The following is a 22,084-nucleotide window of genomic DNA, read 5'->3' as shown; positions in this document are numbered from 1 at the left end:
TCGTCTTCCTCTAAAAGAAAGGCCTCAAACAATAGGCAGATAAATAATCACAATGTATCTGTGAAAATTCAGTATTTTTATATACAGTAGAACTTCAGAGTTACGAACACTTGAGGAATGAAAGTTGTTTGTAACTATGAACAAAAGGTTATGGTGGTTCTTTCAAAAGTTTACAACTGAACATTGACTTAATACAGCTTTGCAACTTTACTGTGCAGAAGAAAATTGCTGCTTTTAATCACCTTAAATGAAACAAGCACAGAAACAGTTTCCTTACCTTGTCAAATATTTTTTTTTAACTTTCCTTTTTTTTAGTAGTTTACATTAACACAGTACTATACTGTGTTTACTTTTTTGGGGCCGGGAGGTGTGGGTTCTCTGCTGCTACCTGATTGCATACTTACGGTTCCAAATGAGGTGTGGGGTTGACTGGCCAGTTTGTAACTCTGGTGTTCGTTACTCTGAGGTTTTAGTGTATTTGTCTCAAAATTATTCCCTTCTTACCTCTCCCTGTGTACGCAGAAAAGAGTGAGGAAAGGGAGATTTAATAATTGCCTAAATCCAATGTTTTAGTATATCTGAGAACCTTAGTGGATGGATTTTACTATTCAGTACTTGTCTGTTGTACCCCTGTCTAAAGATGCTCTTCAGGAAATAAAGGATGAATAGTAACTTAGTGAATCATTTAAAAAAGGAGGCCTTGTGGCACCTTACAGACTAACAAATTTATTTGAGCATAATCTTTCATGAGCTACAGCTCACTTCATCGGATCCGATGAAGTGATCTGTAGCTCACGAAAGCTTATGCTCAAATAAATTTGTTAGTCTGTAAGGTGCCACAAGTACTCCTTTTCTTTTTGTGGATACAGACTAACATGGCTGCTACTCTAAAAAATGAACCATTTCAGTGTCCCTATACTAGATGTCTTAGGTTATTTTTGCCCCATCAAATTTAACCTGTTAGCTGCAGTCATAGTTCTTATAACCTTAGCTTCTGAGGTGTTACAGATTTAATTTGCAGTATTCAGAAGAAAAATGATCAAAGCTTAGTTCTAGATCAGTGTATGTGTGACTCAAAATCATATCACTTGATCTTAAAGCATGAATTCATGAGGCACTCTCAAAGGAAAGCCCCAAAAGTACCTCTTGCTGCCTTGTACTTATTACATAAAATCTGTTGTAGGGCTGGAAGGGACCTTGAGAGGGGCCTCCCTGTGCTGAGGGAGGCCCAAGTAAACCTAGACCAGAGGTTCTCAAAACTGTGGTCCGTGGACCAGAGCTCCATTCAGGTTGTCCGGGGATAGTTCCCTCTAAGGTGCGCGCCTGGGCGGCCGCATGTGACAGAACGAAGGGCCACCCACCTAATTAGTGGAGCTGCACAGGCATGGCTCCACTAATTGGGTGCCTGGACCCTGGAGAAGACTCATATGTAAGCTGAGGTGGTGGCCTTGGGGGAATGGGAGGTAGGTGGGAGGAGGCAGTGAGGTGAGAAGAGGGAGTGCGGGGAATTTGGGATTGGAATTTGGCCAGAGAATGAGGCAACTTTCCCCAGCTCCAAGGCTGTGGCTGCCAGGGAGAGACCCCCTTCCTTCCCAGCCCCAGCTCAGGGGCTGCTGTGGCAGGGAGAGAGGGCACATCCATCGCATTAGAAAAGTAAGACTACTGATACTAAAATATGACTTGCATGCTTTTATTTGTAAAAACCAAAAACATTTTTACTTTTTTTTTATATATAGCGCTTTTATCCAAAGCGCTTTACAATAGATAGATAACGGTACAAACAACATTTGGAAAGATCATTAAGTGGTCCACCGAGATCCTCAGCAATGTTCAAGTGGTCTGCGAAAAAATAAGTTTGAGAACCACTGACCTAGACTATCCCTGACAGATGTTTGTCTAACTAGCTCTTAACAACCTCCAATGGGGGGGATTCCACACTCTTGGAATCCTATTCCAGAGCTTAACTATCCTCAGAAAGCTTTTCCTAATACATCTAACCTAAGTCGTCTTTACTCCATGAATATGAAATTTTCATTTTTGTTCTTTAGAGCTTAGTAGGTAGCCAGAGTATCCTTTTTAGAATTGAACAATATTGTCCTGTTCTGCTGATCATCAGAAATCTAAAGGTAGCTTAATATAGATTCCTACTGTTCCGGGAAAAAAGATGGTTCTAAGATTGTGCTCCTTAACAACCTCTGCCCATTGTTAGAATTTCTGACAGTTCAACAGTTGAAATAATCTTGTTTGGTACTCGGAGCAAGATTACTCAGGTAATAGAATCTGAACAAACCAAAATGAAAGTGTTCTCATGACTGGGAATATTGGGGCAGAGGCAGAGGCCCCATTATTTTTGTCTTGTATGGCAATGAGCATACACTTCCATATCATCTGACTGCTAGCAAATGGATTAACTACATCCTTTTGGGGAAATATCTTGAAAGCATATAAAGCACCTCCAACCCAGCATCAGATTCAGTGCCTGCCTGTCCTATTTTAATATCTTTTTGATGTTTGCTAAATTGAGTGGCTTTTCAACACTAAAAAGTTCACCAGTTTAAATTGATTTAGAAATCCATCTGGTTAAACTGGTATAAACCCCTAATATAAATGCACTCAAAGTGGTTTAACTCTTGCTTAATTGATTTAGCTTGTAAAATTGATAAGCCAGAGTTAAATCAGTTTGAGTTCATCAATGTTGATTTCTAAACTGACTTAAATGTGCAATTTTCAAGTATATACAAGCCCTAAAGCAGGTTAAATGCTAGGCAATGACAATCCTGAACTTTCATTCTCCTGTTGCATAATGCCCTAATTATCCTTTGACTTCCTAAAGAAATTCTGACTTATCCTGAATACATTTCATCAGATTGAGACACATGTTAACAAATTGATTTTTACCAATCACAGTATACCATTTTTAAGTACCTGAAGTAAAAAGATTAATTGGTTGTTGGGGATTAAATATTTTTTTTTTCAGTGACTTCAGATAAATCATGTGTATCTGCAAAGGGACGTTTGGAAAATTTGTCACAGTTCAAGTCATAGAAGCTAGCATTGCATTAATTCAAACTCGGACAAAACCAAGATAGCACAATTATTGTTAATAGGCTAGATAAAGGACTTGTGTCTGCATCTTTTTTTTTTTAAAAAAAAGACACACTATATAACAGTGATAGCTGTAATGGCTTTTACCCAGAACTACCTATGTATTATTTGTGCTTATATGCTTTACCCTGAAACATCCCACTATTTCAGTATTGGCACTTGATCAGTTCCAGTATTTGTTGCATGTTAGACCTGTAAATGGAACGTACTCTAAAGATAATAGTTCATAATGCAGTAAACTCGGTAGGAAATCGTTGCTGAGACAGTGTGAAGAAGTCTCCTGAGAGAATCAAAATTAAAATTGTAGCTAGCATTCACATTCCCTTTCAGAACTTTCTTCATTTGTTGAAGAGTTTTTAATTTCTGGTTTATTTACAATTGTACCCTGCGTATCTTTCAGCAGCTTCAGGAATAGTTCTGTTTTTCCTAATGTAAATCTATGTGGCTTCTTACATTAAGACATTTCTGCAGATTCTTCATTCCATAGCCATAAATCTTCCACTGCTTTGAAGTTAAAAAGGTTTTCTGGTCAAGATGTTTTTCCTTCTGTTTTGTTGACTTGCTTTATTTTAAATTGGTCAGTACTTCAAGGGCCATGCTCCTCTTAAACATCTCTTTAGAGAGAGGGTGCCTGTGTTACAGGCCAATTAGCTCACATGTGGTCTGATATATTTAAAAAAAAAAAATTACCTTTCTTGTTATAACATGGCCTTTTATGAAGTGCACTTGAAATCCCTTTCAAATTTAATGAAGGAACAGCTCTTCCTTTCCCTTATGTATGTGATTTAGGAACCCAGTATTGTGAAACAGCTGAAGTGAAGGAACTTTTCAAGCTTCTAGTTATTAAGGATATAAACATTTTTCTGGCTTCAAAGACTTTCTCAATAGAGAGACTTTAAAATTGGGAGTTCTGGAGATCTCTTGGCTTCTCTTTTTGGTTAAAGCATCCAACTTTGTATTTATCTTACACTTGCCAGATTCGGCCTCGCCCTGGAGCTTCAAGACCAGCTGTTCATCTTTTAGGATCTGGAGCCTTTTTTCAGTCTCTTTGGAGATACTGTTGTAAGCATTTTTTATCCTTTCAACTCACAAAAGAATTTTCTAAGGGATACAGCTTTAGCTTTTATTTTTTTTCTTTTCTTCCTTTTATCCATATTCCATCCCATACCTAATAGATATTAGAATAGTTTGTGATCTCAACTTGGCCTTTGCATTATGACTCTGGTTTAATGTTGAATATCTTTACTGAACTTCTCAATGCTGGTCATATGCTATATTTGTTTGTTACAAGAGGTAAATAAGATTTTTCTGAAATCCAAAATGTAATGATTAGAGAGTGACACCTGCATATGATTAAGCATTTTGTAGCTTTTAAAAATGTATTCTCTTTAATCCCTAAAGATATCAAGATGTTTTACAAACTGATTTAGGCCCTGATCCTGTAATGAGTACAGGGGTAGAAGGACTCAATACAGGCCCAGACAAACCAGGACCCTGACTGCAATTGGATATGAATGGGCAGAACTTCACTGACTTTGTATGGTCTCTGCATAGGCAAGAGGATATGGTATCCATTATTATATGTGTATGTATTGCCTATGTAACTTTAGACTGCTCACATTAAGTAAAAAAAACATTCTTTCATGTGAAATATAAAATCTCTAGTATACTTCTTAGACAATAAGGTAGGCCTATTATGTATAAAATAGTTAATCTAACTCCTACATGCCTACCTAACACACAACTGCTTAAGACAGGAGTAGAAGAATGCTTTAGTAATTTGAAGTCACACGGGTGACTTTAAGGTAAGCAGAATGTAATTTGATCAGAACACTACCATTTGCCCTTAAACCACTTTTCAAAAATTGCAGTGTTTTAAAACAGCTTTCAGCCTGGCCAGGAGTGCTCCTCTATAGCTGCTAGGTTACATCATGTATTACAGCTTATGTGCTGAATGATCTACAAAATGGCAGTGGTACTACCTTTGGAAAAGGCAGCTTTCCCACGCTGCTTTATCAACAAGCTGCTAGGTGATGGCGGCTAGGGGCCCTCCCCACTTCCCTCAGGCCGTTACCCGCCCTTGCACGTACAAGGCACAAGGTACAGCACTGCGTCCACGTTGGTACGTCAGCAATAGTCCCGTTTCTCGATACTCGGCCTGCGGCCTGTCCTCTCCCGGCCGGGTACGTGGGAGGGCGTTAGGGGGACGGAGCCTGCCGAACGGGGGGTCATTTTCGCTGCTGTTTCCCTCCTCGGGGCTAGAGCTCGGGCAGCGCCGCCAGCCCCCGGGGGGCCAGGCGCGTTGCTCTGTGCAATCGCGCTCATGCACGGTCCATCTCCCGCGTGCTCCGCTCGCTAGCGCGCTTCGGCTGACCCCGGCAGCCCTCACCGCGCTCGGCACCAGCGCCCCGCCGCCAGCAGAGCCGGGCGAATCGATCACTCCGGGCTCGGCTCATCGAGCCTGTGGCGGAGGGCTGGCTGGAGAGCGGTGATGGATGGAGAGTGCCCGGCCCTGAGCGGAGGTGAGTGAGGGAGCGGGGGGGCCGCAACGTGGCGCCCCCCCGGCTCCGGCTCCGGCTCCGGCTCCGGCTCCCGCTCCCCCCGGGTCGGTTCCTACCAGCGTTGTGCTTGTGCCCCTCCCCCCGAGCTGCGCTGGGCAGCGGGGTTGGCACAGGGTCTCCGGCCTGCCAACGCCGCACGCAGAGCCCTGCGCAATGACGTCACTGCACGAGGGCCTTGTGTCACTCGCGGGCAGAACCCCTTCCTGGGGGCGGGGCGGCCTGTCGCAGGGGCGGGTCCGCCATCGCTGCCTCGTTCCCTGCGCGGGGGTTTAACTGCCCCTTCTACGCTCGCCCCTAGGGGGCACCGGCGAGTCGCCGCCGCGGCTCTGCCCGGGCTCAGGGGCCAGGAGGGAGCAAAGATTTTCTGGGAACCCGCGAGTGGGACGGAGGCGCTGGGGCCTAGAGGGTCTCGCCGCCCTGCTGGTCTCGTGATGCCCGGGGCTCGAGTCTGTCCCGCCCTCTCGCTGTGAGAGCTTGGTTAGCGCTTTGGGCACCGTTTGATTCCCACCCCCCTCATCAGCCCTTTGCCCCCGTTGTTGTGGGCCTTGCGGCCCCAGCAAGGGCCGGGGAGCGGGATGGGAAACGGCCCGGGGTAGCCTCGGAATCCGTTTTAACCCGCTTTTTAAAAAAGGGATTTGGTTTTTAAATGGAAGGTGCTGCCTTTAGGTGATGATTGTACCAAAAAGCGAGCAAGAACCACCAGAAAAGATCAGTTGCATGTTCTAAAGGAAGCGGCGGGCTTGGGGCTGAGAGCAGGCACAGGGAGGGGGGTAGCGTGTAGGACAGTGGCGCCTTGTGGTGGTGCTCGCTGCGGGCTGTATTTGAGACTCTGCCAGAGCAGCCGTGTGTATATATGTAGCTAGGGCTTGCATGTTGTGTCGATTTAGGAAACCTTATTTGGGCCCCCCTGTAATTCCTTCATAGTATGTTTGCGTAAAGAGCAAAAGACACAACAGAAGGAATCAGGAGACCTGGGTTGGACCCTTTGCCCCTGACTCTATGTGTGAGTAGGCATGTTATTTAAATGAAGGCTGAAATTAAATGCCCCATATTTTTTTTGTATAAAGAAGCTAATGTACAGCCTAATAGTTTACATCATTAACACTGCTTCCATAATTAAAACAGTCAAATGCAAACATTTTTTAAAAAGCACTTCCATACAATGTTTGACTATAAATAAAGTGAACTAATTGCATTGATATTTGTTGCACAAGCTGATATACACACAAAAATCAAGGTCCTGATTCTGCAAAAACACATGCATTGAAATCAGTGGAGCTACACAGGGTAGTAAAGTTAAGTGTGTGGATAAGTCCTTTCAGGATTGGTGCCTAAGCCTGAATAATGGGGTTTTTAAAGTTCTTTCATTTGTAATAACCTGTAGTTAATAACACGTAAAGAATCTTGTTTGCTTACAACATAGGATTTTTTAATGTTGACAACGGCCCTTCAACTACTTTATGCCTCATTTTCTTCATTTGTCGAGCAAAGATGACACCCATCTTAGTAAAGCATTTTGTAATGCCTTATTGATGCTAAAGTTATATTTAGAATGTCGGTCATAACTGCACACAGCTTAGGGGTGAAGGAACTGAAATGTTCAAATTTGAGTGCAGGTCTTCAGAATTTAGAGCCAGGCTGGTTCTGCATGAGAGGATGGGAAGGGAACAGCTTCTCTATGTCAGCCTTATTTTTCACTCCCCTGTTGTTTGTCTCTTCTCAGACAATGTGTGTGAAGATTTCTCAAACACATTGATGCAACTTTGTGGCCTCCCAAAATGGAAAAATTTGGTGTAGTTGTGCTCGGAAGCCAGCTTGACAGGGTGCACTCCAAGAGCAAAATATAGCTGTTGGTGAATCCGTAGAGCGCAGCTATACTCATCCTCTGACAGTTTTTTAAGATATTGGTGAACACTAATCCCCAAATATATATGTAAATTAAGGGCCAAATCCTCAGAGTTGCGAGCATTTGCAGCTGAAGTGAGTGGGAGTTAAAGATGCTCATCAGGTGCTTATTGCCTCATGATTTGGGCATACGCACAGCCTAAAGCTCTTGATGTGTGTGGGTCAGAGTTCAGATGCTCCTGTTCAAAGCAGATCTTGAAATGTTAATTGAGGGAAGAGTTCTGTCTAACTACTTGACTGCTCCTGAGTATTATAAAAATGTTTAGTTAAACAGAACTGAATTGCTCAACATGCTAGGTTATGTCCACTGATGGTGCACAGTGAAACATTAATGGGACAGTAATAGCACAGCAGGCTGAGGAGTAAATTGTTCCAGACCTATACAGTCTTTTTCTTATCTGCACTATTCACATTGGTTGTGTTTGGCAGTTAATAGATTTTCTCTTCAGTAGACTCAGAATTGTTCTTAAGCTTCGTATATTTTCTTGCAGGTAGGGCAGAAGAGACAGGCAAATAATACGAAGCCAAGAAAACTCCTCTTTTTAATGATTTCAGAATAAGAAAATATCACTGAAATGAAGCAGCCCGTGCAGTGGATGTGCTTTTTAATCCCATGATGTCGGAAGTCACATCTCCAGAAAATAAAAGACCCCGGAGAAGCTTGTCCCTCAGTAAAAACAAGAAAAAGAATGAAGCAGAAGTTAAAGGAGCAACACCCATACCTTCAGCTTCTTCCTCTATCCTTTCATTTTTTAACAACACTCCCCCAGCCAAAGTCACTTGCCCTATGTGCGGGCAGATGGTGCCAAGGTATGGGATCAACAAGCACATAGATGAAATGTGTCAGAAGAACCATGAGGATGGTGAAATGATTCTGGTTGATACAGGACTTGACTGTTTTTTGAATCAGGGCCAATCGTGTATAGCTCTGAATACTAGTTCCAGCCCATACTTTGCAAAGGAAGCTTCGACTTCAGAGAAAAATGAGAGTATCTTTGAAAGCAGCTTGTTGAAAATAAGAGGAGGCGCAGGACAGCAGACTAGTCCTTACTTTAAGAAGAATAATGCTCCTATGTACGATGTTCAGAATGAGCCAAGGGTGCAAATGGTTAAAAGTATTTCTTTGGGAAACTTATCATCTAAACTGTCCAGAAGGCGCCGTATCCAGAGTAGACAACTGATAGAAGAAAACAAGAAGAATTCTTCAACTCCAGCTGTTCACAGTGTGTGTGACAATGCTGCAGAATGGGGTGATGGAGAGACTTGTGCTGGGGATGGCTCTCAGAAAGAGAATCACTTTGTTCTGGTAGGATTCCAAAAGCAACTTGTCCCAAAAGACAGTTTAACAAAGGAACTTGCAAGTCAGGGAGAAACACGAGAATGTGATAAAGAGACTCTTGTGGGTTCTGCTCATGGATTTGTATCCTCAGTTAGGATTGTTGCCAGGGAGCTAGTGTCTGCTGAAGGGAACACTGAGAAACACAGTTGTTCTGAAGGCATGGTGCCTAATCTTGGCAAACATACAACACATCCAGCAAGTTATAATAAAGTAGAGAGATCCGATGGTTCAGAAGCCAAAACTCAGTTCTCTGTTAAGGATATTACTCCTTCAAGGGCACAAGTGGCGTATGAGAGCCATACAGAAAACTGCCTAGTGACGGATAATACAGGAACACTTCCTATGGAAGTTCATGAAGACTTAAGGAATGAGATGATTTATCATACTTTCTCAGAACCTATGCAAGAGGTGGATTTTCAGAATACTGCCGGTGACATTCTAGACAAAATAAGTGGTGCACTTGGTTCTGCGACTGACTCTTTTGGTCACCCATATTATCTCCAGAATTTCCTGATGGTCCTGCAAATGGTCTTGGAGAATCATGATGATCGGAGACTCTTTGATGAGCAAGACACCAGCACTATCGCAAAGTTCTACCAATTGTCAGGTATATTTTTCTTTAGTTGATTTATTGTTGTGTTGAGTGTCCACGAGGGACTTTGCTATTGCTACTGATTTTACATGGAAGATGCTCCATTGCTATGTTGATAGGCAACAGTATAAAACCCTAAGGTAGATAGTGTGAGGGGGAATCTTCTCCTTCCCCCCTCCCAAAAATCCAAACAAAAAAGAGAAACAGCAACAACAGCGATTAAACCTTGCTTAATAATTCTTATATGGGAAAGACAAGGTTGGTGAGGTAAAAGGTCTTATTGAACCAACTTCTTTGTGGTTTCTCTATGGGTGAAACTGGACAGTCAGTATGCTCTCAAATGAGCTCTCGCAGAAAAATGATATAAGATAAAAACACCACATCATCTGTGGGCAAATACTTTTCATAAAGCATATCTGACCTATCAGTCTTTCGTCCCCAAGGGAAACCTGTACAACGCCTTAAAAAGATGAGCTGGGGAACTTAAATTCATAACTCTGCTAGATACTAAAAATCATGAGATGCTGATTTTATGGCTCATTACAACAATTTGTAACCTACTAACCCTCCTTTGTCTTATGACTGCCGAGATGTTTATTGCCCACTTCATTTTAAGTGGTTTCTTGCAACTTCTGTTAACTTCTTATGCTTAACCATCTGTCCGACCTTTTAGTTAGTTGTGACGCTCTGGTTACCTTTCCCAGACATGAGGGAGAACTCTGAAGCTCAAAAGCTTGTCTTGTCCAACAACAGAAGTTGGTCCAATAAAAGATATTACCTCACTCACTTTGTCTTTCTCATATCCTAGGACCAGCATGGCTATAACATTACATTACAAACAATTTATATGGGAAAGTAATTTTCATTTTGACCCCGTGAAATAGATTTAATAGATTTAATAATCTATTCTTTCAGAATTCCGTAGCATCATGTATAAAACATTGGTTTGAAGTGAAAAGCAATCTGACTCTGGTTTCTGTAAAATATATAAAAGTTTTGCCAGTAACTGATAAGAACATGTTGTTATGACATTTTCTAAACCCCGTAGAAATATTTTGAATTCTGGAGTATAAAACCCTCCACATTTTGGAAGTTTGGATATGACCCATACTGCAGCATAGTCTCCTCTCTAATCAGCATAAGGGGTTGGTGAATATCACAAGCACTGGGCTAAAAGGACAGCATCACCCAGATCAAGGCTATCAACTTTCAATCCTGCACTCCTGAATTATACTGTATATGTAGAACTTTCTTTAGTCTGAGTGGCTGGACAGTATGAGGGCACTTGAGGTCTACATGGAATTCTCTGGTCTTACGGGATGCTCCATTTTCTGTCCACCTGCAGTGGTCATAATCTCAGTGTCCTCCCACTCTTAGTTGCACCTGTGTTTAGGTCCAAGCAATCTATCAGAATGGTGGCAGTCTGCAGTGAGGGCAATCTACAACAGTTCCATATATATCGTAAACTACTGGCTTACAGACTGGAGGAAGACATCCTAGCAACTCTTAACCTCCTTGCAAGTAGAGGTAACTAGCATTCTGGTGCCTGTTTAGATGAGAGTAACAACTAGCAGTAACAAAGATGTGAGTAGTGGTGATTATTAGTTGCATCCGATGAAGTGAGCTGTAGCTCACGAAAGCTTATGCTCAAATAAATTTGTTAGTCTCTAAGGTGCCACAAGTACTCCTTTTCTTTTTTGCGAATACAGACTAACACGGCTGCTACTCTGAAACCTGGTGATTATTGACATCAGTAGCACCCCTTTCCCTCCAGAAACTTCAGACTGGAATTTATGGGAGTTCCCATTGCTCCCCATCTGTTTTTTACTGTTGCAGTTCTCTTCTGAGGACACTGCTGAAAGTGAAGCTGGCACCTGGTCATGTCTACAGATAGCTATTGAGGAATACCAAATTTCCAAAGTGCTTAAGTTTTGTTGTATTTTTGCGAGATCCCAGTGTAATGTTTGGCTCCCTCACCATGCACATTAGGTTTGTGTGCATAATAGGTATGTGCTCATGCAACATAGTGTGTGCTTGAGCTGAGTGCACACAAGTGCCAGGCTCTTAGTTACATATAGACTTTGTTGAAAATCTGGGCCTGAAAGCATTGAACTGGCTGCACTAATTAATGAATTGTGTTAACTCACTTTGGATTAACTAATGGGCAAAAAGCTTCATTATAATTCAGAAGGGGAATATTTCCCCTAATGGAACCTTTGCATGTTCAGTTCTTTTACATTGATATCTACAGTGAATTATTCACATTCATTTTCTTTTTGTGCTAGTTTAAAAATCGCTCGTGATTTTTTTTGTTTCACTTTTCAAATTAAAATAGAAGAAAGCTGGCTGAATAAATGCTGTTAATGGACCATGACTCCAAAGCTGTTACTTGTTTGTCCATTTTAATGTTTTTCTAAAAGTCCCAAATGATCTTAAACTCTGATGCATGACACAGTAGTAATAAAAAGAAATCTATGCAGATCCAGTATTTTTGGATAGGCACCCTCTGACATGTCATCACAGAAAGTAGGAAGCTTTCATTGAATAATTTATTAATGTTCATATCTTGGACTGAAGGTTAATATTACACATTTTTTGTTTCACTTGTTTGACATCACGAGGTGCTTAATACCAAACTGGAGTTAGATGACAGAATATGATGATGTTGGTTTGTGCTTGTTAGGATGAGTTGTCTTGTGGCTGCAGTTCATATACATACCTAGTTTGTAAGGTTTGTTTATTACTTAAAGATCTGAATCTATACATACCGCTATAGACAATGCAGTAATGCAATACAGTTCTTTTTGCCATGAGAGGAAGAGGGCAACATTTTTATAATTAATATTATATAAAATTTTAAAGAATTCAGAAAATGAATGGATAAGACACATAATAGGAATATAAGAAGTGGACAACAGATATGGAGATACTTTAGACCAGGGATCGGCAACCTTTGGCACGTGGCCACCAGGAAAAGCCCCTGGTGGGCCGGGCTGGTTTGTTTATCTGCCGCATCTGCAGGTTCGGCTGATCGCAGCTCCCACTGGCACATCCTTTGGCCTGCGCCGTTTCCCGCAGCCCCCATTGGCCTGGGACAGCGAACCACAGCCAATGGGAACCGCAATTGGCCAAACCTGTAAACGCTGCAGGTAAACAAACCGGCATGGCCTGCCAGGGGCTTTTCCTGGTGGGCTGCATGCCAAAGGTTGATGATCCCTGCTTTAGACAATTTGCTGTTTGAGAACTCTCTCCTGTCTCATTTAAACATGTGTATGTAGTGACAGCTTGAAGATATGGTAAATAAGTACAATATAAACACACACAAAAAATGGATTGATGTTCCTATCTGATGTTACAAGTTGTGTAAATACAGTTGTAGGGTGAAAATCAAATTAGTTACTGCCAAAACTCTGGAATCAACCCCCAGAATAGGTCATAGCAGTTCCACTTGATCTTTTATACAGAGGTAGCCTTCTTGTCTTTTGCAGTGTGTAATCTAAACAGTTTTCCCCCAGTAGCTCAGGGAACATAGAATAAGTGTTACCGCAAAGCAATGCTGATAAATTATCGGTTGTGCCTCAGCATCATAGTAAAATGTGATCTCCTTTTCTCTAGGAGATGGAGTATGATGACTCACTGAGAAGTGTTGCTGTGAGGAAGTGACTGGATAGCATTAAAGCCACAGATTGTACAGAAGCTACTATAAAATTAGAGAATCTTCAGTTTAATATATTTTGTCCCATATTTGTTAAAAGTTCAGACAAACTCATTGTCTGTTCCCTATTATTAGATCTTGCTGCAAAAGCCTGTGTTGTCATTCAAACAAATACAAGGTGGATAAAAATCAATACTTTTTTTTTTTATTGGATTTTTTTAGTTTAGATTAAATACATTTTTCTTTAAAAATAAACCTATTTTAAATTAGATTTGAAATTATGATATCCTATGTTACAGCCTTACTATAATCTATTAAAATAATTTAAATTAAATAAAAAAATAAGTAGTGCCCTTTACTGGTGAAGTTTTAAAGAAAGTTAAACCACTGAACTGCTGGAAGTCACCGATTATGCATCCGAAACCAGAGTTTGTTGAAGTGCTAAACCAGCAGTAATCTCTTTTTGTAGGTGCAGAGAGAATATTTTCTTAATTTCAGTTTATCCAATTAGTTCTGTTCAATGTTGATTCAAAATTGAGAAACTGATTGGGAGTTGAAAATACAGGAAAGCTTGCTTTTGTCTTCCAATCCAAGAGTGAAAACTAGATATGAGAGGATAAGACTTACTAGTTCTAAACTTTGAAGGACATGGCAGCCAGAAACAATACATTCAGTTCACTAACTAGGGATAATACTACTTTTTTGTATTAAATCAGTTAGTTTTAAATTCAAAACATGTTTTTATAACTTTTTTTTCTTGTATATCCAGCACATTTAAGGTACTTTTATTTAAATAATAATAATAATTTTTAAAAGCTGGTTTTGTGCCTTTTTAATTGCATTTTGCCACAAATCACAATTTAAAAAAATAATAATCTAGTAAATAAGAAATGCCTCATTCACCATTTTCTGATGTAATGAAAATTAGGAATCTGAATAAATGTATGTTAATATTATGTAATTGCTTAAATAAATATGTATAGATATACATATCCTCTTAGCAAAAAGTACTAACAAATTTAGTGTAAAGACTATATTTTGTAGCAAATCACCATGGTTTTTAGGAAAATAACTTAAAAGTACAAATGGAAAACAAGACTGAAATTTATTATTTAGATGAAAGTTTCCTGCTTACTGATTTTAAATGATAATTAAAATTGGTAATTTACATTGCTTTCATTTAAATCAGTTCCCTCTGGTGTAAAATCATGCTGCTTCAGTAGAACTCTATATCGGAAAAGGCAGTTTTCTTGTTGATATATACACATGTAATGCATTAGTTAAGCTATTTGCATAGTATGTATACTTCACTAATTCATTAGTTTTTGCAAAAATGCATGTCTGATTTCTTCAGTTGACGGTTTTTGATATATGGAAGTTCATTAGCACAAGTCGATAGAATGAGTTAGGACAATATTGCTCCACCTCAGTAATAATTTATTTTTACAGGGTATGGTTGCGGTCTGTTCTGTAGTGAGCTTTTTTAGCTGCAGAGATTATGATGCAGGAGAATTAATGTATTTTTAAAGGTAAAATTCCTTTTAAAGAAACTTTTCATTCCCCACTCTTCTGTCCCAGCCTTTACAAAAAAGAAAGTGTTTTATGTTGGAAATAGGTTGTTAACTATCCATTTGTTTATGCAAAATATGCAAAAACTCAAATGTTCTAAAGAAAAGCTCATATACTGGTTAGGTACTTCCTGGTTCTAAATGCTCATCATTAAGCAGTTTTCTGTAGGGTTGTTAGCTTTGCTAAATGTTGAGCAGCTGAAAACCTGTGAGTTGTTCTTGAGTTCTAAAATAATGTAGTAGCAGTTAATGTAAAGGTGCGTTGCCAAACTCTGTAGGCTTAAAACATGTCTTACTTTGTTTGGAGAATCTTGGCAAGGAATGTTTTCTATATTTTACATAACATTTTAAAAAAAATCTATATCTCTATTGGAAAAATTAAAATACCATTTTGGTAACACTCCTTAATGCACTATATGAGCTCCTCATTCTTGTCTGCAGCCAAATGACATGTGTCAGTCCTGGAGTAACACTTGTTCCTACAGACGTCACTGGCTACTAATGCACAGTCAGAGAACTAAACAAAGCAAATATGATTGCCATTTTTGCTTCATTAAAAATGCAGTGGAAATAATTACTATGTAGTCACTTTCCTCGGGCTTTTGGCATCTTTTCCCAATCATATTTTCACTTAAAGCAAAATTGTTAATTTCAGCTGAAATCTAAAACTGCTTTTCATGTGAGTGAAGCCATTGTATTAACAATATCAATAACAACAGAAAAAACTTACTCCCAAGGTTATGTGCTGCAGAATATGAGGCTTGAGTAGAAGTATTAGCACAGGACCTTTGAGATAAAGCCATATTTGCACTACAGTTACTGAATTTCAGCCTTAGTTTTGTCATTTTCCATGGGGGGTAAGAGTGGGTAGGATATTGGCATATGAGTCCTCATTCTCTCTCTCTCTGTCTCTGATTTGCAAAGAATCAAAGACACTTGAAAGAAACTCTAATACTACTGGGGAAGTTACAACTTGGGCCTTTGAATATAATTCTCCCAGTGGAATGATCCATCTATTGAAAGACACATCAGACAAAAAAAAGTCTGGAGGAGAGACGTAAGTTTACAGCCAAAAGAAAAGCTTAATAAGCATGTATAAGTCAGCTGCCATTTTCTAATTACATCTGAACTGATGGTGTTTAAATTAATATGTCTGCTTTTATTATTGATCAGTTATAGTTGAGCAGGAACAGACAGTGGTAAACAAGTTAGAAGCTCATCAGGAGTCAGAGCACTATGTGCATGCAGAAGGATGCTGAAAGTAAACACATCTTAAATCCACCAACCAGACAACCTTCTATTAATGAGGTTTTTTTAATATCCACATTAAATTATGGGCAATGTTTTTGTTTAATTTTTGCATATCTTTCATCTTCGTGAAAAATAAATTAATTTCCTGTTTTGATGGCCTGTATAATCACACTGCTGCACTCTTAGATTCTTTGCCAGCACATATGAGTAACTTTACAGTGTGAAAGCGGCAGAGAGTCCTGTAGCACCTATAGTCTCAAGACATATTGGAGCATAAGCTTTTGTGGGTGAATACCCACTTCGTCGGATGCTTTTACAGATCCAGACTAACACAGCTACCCCTCTGATACTTTACATGTGTGAGTAGTTCTAAAGTGGGACTGCTTGTATGTAGAGTTACTTACCCTTTTAGTAAGTGTTTGTTAGCATCAAGTTGTTAAAATGTAAGATTCTTGGAGCAGGGACCTGGTCTTATGTTTTGCAAAACACCTTGTACACCTATGGCATATAAATGGATAGTCATTGATCGTATTTCTTTTTGTTTGTTTGGGTCTTTCACACAGCAACAGAGGAAAGAACTTCTGTTAAATAGGAAAATTTTATTGTAAAGCCAGAAAAAATGTCACAGCATTTCAAGTTTTCAGGCAGCAGGTGCTATACCTGAAGCGACTTCTGTTTTTTTAATGACTAGATTTCAAATTGACTATATCTTTCAAGGGCAGGTTAATGCCAGCATTATGTGGTTTAACTTGCATTCTTCAGTATCTGTAGAGAGTCACGAGCTATTTGGATAAATATGTGATTTTTCCTATTTTTCAGGTAAACCAATGATCCAAATGCAAAATGTCATAGTTAAAGATGTCAGATGGATTTTTGACACTTCTTGGAAGGCTTCTGTTCTGTGCTAGAGTAAATGGATTGAAATAAGATGTATTTTTACTGGTGACAGATCTGGCTCTGATATTTTTCATGCTGAAAGAAAAGCAAACCCTATTTTATTTGACCAGCCATCTGAAAATTTGAAACATAAGAATTATTTCTCAGTAGGAATAAATTTTAAAACCTACTTGAAGATAGATTACAAAATTTTTCAAGTGTGAATGGAACTTGCACATTAAGCCAAAAATAGAATATTCCTTCTGTAAAGTCTGATCCAAAAAAACAATTGAAGTCAATAGGGATGTTTCTGTTGACTTCCGTGGTTTTGGATAAGGCTACAGTACTATTCCTACACACTAGCCTCATCTTGGTTAAGAAAGTGATTAGAAAACTAGATCAGGCTTGGACAGCCAGAATGAGGCACAATGAAGCCAGAAGTGTGGTTCTACTCTGAAGCATCTGTAAAAATGGCACATTCTTACTCAAAAGATCTAGTCCCTGGGTGTATTAAACGGAGTCATCTCTGTTTAAATTAGTGGCAGTGGTGCAGATGATGCCCTGAGTTAACTCTGAGGGAAAAACATGGCTCTAACACAATACTCTATTCTTGCTAGTTGCCCCAGGATCTGAGTATGTGCAAGGTTTGGTTAACTTCCACCATCAATGAAATTCTGTTTACCCTTGTGCCACACAGTCAAAGAGAGTCTCATCTGTATAATCCCGTTGAAACCACTGGGATTTCATGAGTCTAACTGAGGGCATAATTTGCTGTCAGAAGAGCTGCACAGGTATAATTGGCATAATTTGGCCTCTAAAATGCTAGTGTTGATACATGAAAAGGAAAGAAACAAGTTTGACTTTCTGATTCCAGGTAGAATTTAGCAGAGTTAGCAGTTAAAAATATCTTTTTCCTGATCTGATCAGATTAGCTTTGACCTAGAGTCATTGAGTTGCTAACGTATGACCTTAAAATGGCTTCTTTTCAGACCAGAATTGCAATTTAAGTTGAGACCTCTTAAATATGTATGGCTTAATCAGAGTCTGTGTTTGGAAAAAATAAGGATCTGAAGACCCCATTCAGAGGCAGATCAGATATGCTGTGACTGTGGTATAACTACATAGATCTGCAACTAGTGATCAGCAAAAAATCAAAAATATACATATTTTTGCCAAAGCACAAAGGTCCATTGAAAATCCTCTGTGTACTCCTTTTCTTCAGAACAAGAGACTGTCTTCAGTCTAACATTACTTAATCAGATTTGTTCGTTTGAAGAGAAAGAATGTAAGCATCTGGGCTATTTAAGTTTGAATAGCAAAGTTGCCATTTAAAATTTTTTTTATTTTATTTTTTTTTGCCAAAATCATTGAGGTTAACAATTCATTTGCACAATATATTTTTAACAACCATTCCATCGGTTTTGCAAGCCCATATACAAAGCTCTCTGCTTGGCATGTTATTTCAAAGGCTAAAATCTGATACTGTTCTTTACTGAATCAACTTGTAAAAATATCTTAAAGCTGCCTGTCTTCTTTTAATAGACAGGATGCATCAGAGTGATATTTTTGTAGGTATGTGTATGTAATGTAATTTTTTACGCTTTAATGATTTTTTTTCTCTTTCCCCATTTAAATACAAACTACAGCTCGTGGACAGAAGTTATATGTAAGACTTTTTCAACGCAAGCTGAATTGGATAAAAATTAACAAAATAGAATATGCAGAGATTAGTGCAGATTTGTTGCCAGTAATTGGAGAATTGGTTGAAGCAGGCTTTCTGCAAACAGGTATGTGAAATGACTGCATATTATTAGAATTAAATTCTCTTCTCTTGCTGCTGTTGCCAGTCTGTGGGTTTGTCTACACTAAGAAATTAGGTTGATTTTATAGAAGTTGATTTTTAGAAATCAATTTTATACAGTCGATTGTGTATGTCCCCACTAAGTGCATTAAGTTCACCGAGTGTGTCCTCAATACCGTGGCTAGCATCGACTTACAGAGCTGTGTACTGTGGGTAGCTATCCCACAGTTCCTGCAGTCTCCGCTGCCCATTGGAATTCTGGGTTAAGCTCCCAATGCCTGATGGGGCAAAAACATTGTAGAGGGTGGTTTTGAGTACATGTCGTCAGTTGCGACCCACTCGCCCCCCATGGAAGCAACAGCAGATAATCGTTTTGCACCAAGATGAGAGCTGTCCTGACAGTTGAGAAGTTAATGGCAATAGCCCTGTGGAAGCTTGCAACGCCAGACAGCTACCGGTCAGTCGGGAATCAATTTGGAGTGGGCAAGTCTATTGTGGGGACTGCTGTGATCCAAGTATCCAGTGCAGTCATTGACTTTCTGCTATCAAGGGTAGTGACTCTGGGAAATATGCAGGTCATACTGGATGGTTTTGCCGTAGTGGGGTTCCCGAACTGTGGTGGAGCGATAGACAGAACACATAACCCTATCTTGGCACCGGACCACCTTGCCAACCAGTACGTAAACCGCAAGGGGTACTTCTCAATGGTGTTGCAAGCACTGGTGGATCACAAGGGATGTTTCACCGACATCAGTGTGGGATGGCTGGGAAAGGTGCATGATGCTCGCATCTTTAGGAACTCTGGGTTGTTCGAGCAGTTGCAAGAATGGACTTACTTCCCAGACCAGAAAATCAGCATTGGGGATGTTGAAATGCCAATAGTTCTCTTTGGGGACCCAGCTTACCCCTTTCTCCCATGGCTTATGAAGTCGTACACAGGCAGTCTGGACAATAGTAAGAAGCAGTTCAACTATAGGCTGAGCAAGTGCAGAATGGTGGTAGAATGTGTCTTTGGACGTTTAAAAGCTCACTGGTGCTGTTTGCTGACTAGGTTAGACCTCAGCACAACCAACATTCCCATTATTGCTGCTTGCTGTGTGCTTCGTAATATCTGAAAGAGTAAGGGGGAGACGTTTATGGCAGGGTGGGAGGTTGAGGCAAATCGCCTGGCATCCGATTTTGAGCAGCACCAGGGCAATTAGAAGAGCACAGCTAGGCACGCTGTGCATCAGAGAGGCTTTGAAAACCAGTTTCATGACTGGCCAAGCTATGGTGTTAAAGTTGTGTGTGTTTCTCCTTGCTCCAAACCGCCCCGTTTGTTGATTTTAATTCCCTGTAAACCAACCACCCTCCCCCCTTCAATCACAGTTGGCAAAGGAAATAAAGTAACTATTGTTTTGAAACCATGCATTCTTTCTTTATTAAAAAAAAAAAGTGAGATAACTGACAAGGTAGCCTGGGTGGGGTAGGGTGCGGGAGGAGGGAAGGACTAGGCCACATTGCTTATTGTAGCCATACTACAAATCAAAACTGTTTGAATGACAGCCTTCCGTTGCTTGGGCCATCCGCTGGAGTGGAGTGGCTGGGTTCCCGGAGTCTTTCCCCCCCCCATGTTCTTGGGCATCTGGGTGAGGAGGATATGGAACTTGGGGAGGAGGGCAGGTGGTTATACAGTGGATGCAGCGGGGGTCTGTGCTTTTGTTGGCTTTCATGCAGCTCCAACAGATGCTTCATCATGTCCGTTTGCTCCCCTATTAGCTTCAGCATTGCCTCCTGCCCCTGCTCTTTGCGCTTACTTAATGCTTTCCTGGCCTCTGCCACTGAATACCTCCATGCATTAAGCTGTGCCTTATCAGTGCGGGAGGACAGCATGAGCTTGGAAAACATGTCATTGCGAGTGTGGGTTTTTTTGCCTTCTAATCTGCGATAACCTCAGGGACAGAGATGCTAGGGGGAGCAGAGAAATATTTGCACCTGGGGAGGAGATAAAAAGGGAGAGTAAAATTTAAGATAAGTTTCTGAAAACAAAAGGAAGACTCTTTCACTGTGAATCAGGCAATTCACAGCAGACAGCTCATGTGCTTTAGGTACAAGGTCGCATTTTGCCTTTTATATTGAGCGCCTGCCGGTATGGTAACACATCACAAATGGCTGGGCAACAGAACTAGGTTTCCAGGCAGCCATGGTAAGCCTTTTGATACATGGGATTGGGTTCTTACGCCTTCATAATGTGAGAATGGTTTCAAACTGCAGCGCCATCCTTGCCCATAGCAAGCAATGCCAGCTGGGTTTCACATTTAAAAGGAGGGGCTGTGGTTTTCGGGTGGATGTGCAGCACACACCTCTCCCCCACCCCACCGCATGGCTATTCTCTGGGATGATCCCTTCACCCCTCCCCCCACCGTGTGGCTATTCTTCGGGATGATCCCTTTTAGCCAAGCACAAACAATCCAGCATGAACGGGGTCCGTTTACTGTTCCCTTACAAAAATTCCCCTATTTCAACCAGGTGACCATGAATGATATCACTCTCCTGAGGCTAACACAGAAAGATAAAGACCGAATGTTGCTTGAATGTGACCAAAACCCAGAACCATTCGCTGCCATGCTTTGTGCTGCAATGATTCCAGACTACTTGCTACTGGCGTGGTGTGGTAAAGTGTCCTACCGTGGAGGACAAAATAAGGCAACCCTCCCCAGAAACCTTCTGCAAAGGCTTTCAGAGTACCTCCAGGAGAGCTTCAGATTTCCCTGGAGGATTCCCACTCCATCCCCGGACATGTTAAAAGACTTTTCCAGTAGCTTGGCATGTTATTTCTATACTTCCATGTACTGTATTTCATGTACTGTCCGTGAATGCATCCCAATTCTTCAGGGCAAATCAAACGTTAAACACTATTGCTTTTAAACTCTGTACTGTAGTTACAAATATGCACTTACCAGAGCTGCCTTCTCCGGCTTCAGGGTCAGGGATCCCACCTTAGGAGGGCATTGACTCCAGGGTGATGAAAAGGTCCTGGCTGCCGGGGGGAACGGATTCACTGCTTGCCTGCTGCGCATTCTCCTCCTCCTCCTCCTCATCCACAAAATCTTCCTCCCTATTGCGTGAGACTCCCCACTTGCAGGTGTCCACAGACAGTGGTGGGGTAGTGGTAGGGTCCTCCCCAGAATGCCGTGCAGCTGATCATAGAAGCGGCATGTAAGGGGCTCTGACCTGGAGCGACCTTTTGCCTCCTTTGTCTTTTGGTAGGCTTGCCTGAGCTCCTTAACTTTTACGCGGCACTGTGGTTTGTCCCTGTTGTAGCCTCTCTCGACCATGCCCTGTGCGATTTTTGGCATATATATTAGCATTTCTTCTTTTTGATCAGAGTTCGGCCTGCACAGATTCTTCTCCCCGTATAGCAATCAGATTCAGTGTCTCCCTTTCTGTCC

General features: G+C 40.8%; 1 protein-coding gene across 19 annotated transcripts in view; it reads left to right on the top strand.

Moving 5' to 3' along the window:
• Nucleotides 1-3,262: 3,262 nt before the first annotated feature.
• FAN1 (FANCD2 and FANCI associated nuclease 1) overlaps nucleotides 3,263-22,084 on the top strand; it is a 51,619-nt gene continuing 32,797 nt past the window's right edge. For 6 of the 19 annotated variants that reach the window (XR_006274754.1, XM_043493834.1, XM_043493832.1 and 3 more), the window contains exons 1-3: nucleotides 3,263-7,573; nucleotides 8,063-9,517; nucleotides 18,499-18,639. Coding sequence is in view for 18 of the 19 variants with exons in the window: in XM_043493834.1 (XP_043349769.1) it covers nucleotides 8,185-9,517; nucleotides 18,499-18,639 (1,474 nt within the window). In the remaining variant the exon portion in view is untranslated. The remainder of the gene's footprint in view (nucleotides 7,574-8,062; nucleotides 9,518-18,498; nucleotides 18,640-22,084) is intronic. The other 13 variants (XM_038417861.2, XM_043493835.1, XM_038417852.2 and 10 more) reach the window with 10 other exon arrangements.

Source organism: Dermochelys coriacea, chromosome 10 (genome assembly GCF_009764565.3).
Source record: "Dermochelys coriacea isolate rDerCor1 chromosome 10, rDerCor1.pri.v4, whole genome shotgun sequence".
NCBI classification, from domain to species: Eukaryota; Metazoa; Chordata; order Testudines; family Dermochelyidae; genus Dermochelys; species Dermochelys coriacea.
The sequence above is the reverse complement of the archived record's forward strand: the minus strand, read 5'-3'. Positions and strand labels throughout refer to the sequence as shown.